The 2,500-nt window shown below is 37.4% G+C and overlaps 1 protein-coding gene across 2 annotated transcripts in view; it reads left to right on the top strand.

The window, feature by feature from the left end:
• Positions 1–2,500, top strand: part of LOC122630280 (mothers against decapentaplegic homolog 3) — a 24,159-nt gene that overhangs the window by 18,336 nt on the left and 3,323 nt on the right. For both annotated transcript variants that reach the window (XR_006327449.1, XM_043814621.1), the window contains exons 3-6: positions 347–663; positions 942–1,165; positions 1,894–2,207; positions 2,320–2,500. The exon at positions 2,320–2,500 is cut by the window's right edge. Coding sequence is in view for 1 of the 2 variants with exons in the window: in XM_043814621.1 (XP_043670556.1) it covers positions 347–663; positions 942–1,165; positions 1,894–2,207; positions 2,320–2,500 (1,036 nt within the window). In the remaining variant the exon portion in view is untranslated. The remainder of the gene's footprint in view (positions 1–346; positions 664–941; positions 1,166–1,893; positions 2,208–2,319) is intronic.

The following is a 2,500-nucleotide window of genomic DNA, read 5'->3' as shown; positions in this document are numbered from 1 at the left end:
GAAACGATATACGTATAATACAATTTACTGTCTAATTGATAGTTTACGCATTATTATTATATTGATTGTGGGCTTGGCACAACGGGAAAGTCGATTTCGTGTCGTCGAAATGAAATACGAACGTAATATTAGTGATTGCTTTTTTTTCTTTTTAATTTAATTTTTTCTTCTCCTCTCCCCCACATTCCACCTCTCTCTCTCTCTCTCTCTCTCTCTCTCTCTCTTCTCTCTCTTTCTCTCTGTCTCTGTCTATCTCTGTCTCCTTCTCTGGCGGCCGTTAAATCGACCGTCACGAGCGATAACCAGAGTGATCGCGTGACTATATCGATTGCACGAAACTTTGCAGTTTTGCCGGCCATTCTCGTGCCGCGGCACAATCTAGCCGGGGACGAGACCGTACTCTACAACACCTCCCTCGAGGAGCTGAGCGTCAGCGTACCGGAAAACACGAGCTTCCACGCGACGTTGAATCATCAGCATCACAATCAACAAAACATACCGCAATCGCCGCAACAACAACAACAGCAGCAACAACAACAACAACAGCAGCAGCAACAGCAACAGCAGCAGCAACAACAGCAACAACAACAACAACAACAACAACAACAGCAACAACAACAGCAGCAACAGCAACAACCGAACAATCCGTACCAAGGAATGCAGGTATATATAAACAGTATTAATTTTTATCTATATTAATTGAAATAAATTTTGGAGATACATAAATGTAGCAACTTTTGTAAAATTTGTAATTCATTCAAATTGTTTTTAACATCGAACTGATTGTTCTAAATTTCTTTGTATTTGACGAAGTAAATACGTTGTACAGATATTATTGTTAATCGTTATGTCATGTTGTACAGATATTATGTTAATGGTTATTAATTTATATTATAGATCATTATCATTTATTACTTAAGGATCAATTCTTCTTTAAATAGAGTATGCAGGCAACCAGTCCAGCGAGTGTTGGGAGTCTAGGAAGCGTGCAGGGCTCGCCTCATCCTACGTCAGGATCTATGGATCCTCCAGCTGATACACCACCACCGGGATACATCAGCGAGGACGGCGATAACATGGATCACAACGATAACATGTCTCTATCCCGTTTATCACCCAGTCCTGTAGATGCCCAACCTGTAATGTACTGTGAGCCAGCTTTCTGGTAAATCTCTTCGATATATTTTCTCTGTTTAATCTAGACATGATCGATTAAATTTAATAGGTCACATGGATCTCTATTCGTAAAATGACGTCTGTCCTCGTAGAAAATTCCGTCGAATTATTATTGGCTTATTGTCGATGAGTAATGTTGGAATACTTTTTTTTTTTTCTTTTTTGTCTTTTCTTTCCGCGTTTTCTTTTTTTTCTTTTTTTGCCGAACTTTCATCTCTCCTTTGAATTGGAAATTATTCAAACGAAGATGAAATTTTTTTACGTCGAACATTCGAACGTTGAAATTTTTTTGGGCAATAATACAGTTAAAAATATCGGCGTTCAAAAATACAGAAAATCCATTAGTAAGATCGGAGTAAGAAAAAATATTGAAAATTCTTTAGAATAGATCTAAATAAAGAAGGGGAAGAAAAGAGTTACTGAAACTCGATTAGAAAACATTAGAGTAAAAAATTACTGAAAATTCATTAGAAATGGTTCGGAGTAAAAATATATCGGAAGGTCGTTGGAAAAGATTCGGAGTGAGATATTGTTAAAAAATTCATTGAAAACGTTCGATGAACGAAGACTATATTGAAAATTAATTTGGAAAAATAATAAACGAATTTAAGAGCTATTGAAAATTCACGCAATTATCTCATTGTTATCACTATTATATAAAAGAAAAATTTCTTTTTATCATTATCGTCATTATTCAATATTTGACTTTGAATTTAGGTGTTCGATAAGTTATTACGAGCTGAACACAAGAGTTGGAGAGACGTTTCATGCCTCACAGCCAAGTATCACAGTGGATGGTTTCACGGATCCAAGTAATTCCGAACGCTTTTGTCTCGGTTTGCTCTCGAACGTTAATCGTAATACCGTGGTGGAACAGACCAGACGGCATATCGGTAAAGGCGTGAGACTCTATTATATCGGTGGTGAGGTCTTTGCGGAGTGTCTCTCCGATTCGAGCATCTTTGTGCAAAGTCCAAATTGCAATCAACGTTACGGTTGGCATCCGGCTACCGTTTGCAAAATACCACCTGGTAAGTTGATTCGAAATTAAATTATTTCGGTGGATCGATAAAAGAAAAAGAAAAATAAGGAAGAAAGAAAACAAAGAAAAAAAAAAACATAATTTCTGTTTATTAATTACAGGCTGTAATCTGAAGATCTTTAATAATCAAGAATTCGCGGCATTATTGTCGCAATCGGTGTCGCAAGGTTTCGAAGCGGTTTATCAGCTGACGCGTATGTGTACGATCAGAATGAGTTTCGTTAAGGGATGGGGAGCGGAATATCGAAGACAGACAGTGACATCAACGCCATGTTGGATCGA

This window comes from Vespula pensylvanica, chromosome 6 (assembly GCF_014466175.1).
Source record: "Vespula pensylvanica isolate Volc-1 chromosome 6, ASM1446617v1, whole genome shotgun sequence".
NCBI classification, from domain to species: Eukaryota; Metazoa; Arthropoda; class Insecta; order Hymenoptera; family Vespidae; genus Vespula; species Vespula pensylvanica.
Note: the sequence above shows the minus strand (reverse complement) of the source record. Positions and strands in the feature narration are given on the sequence as shown.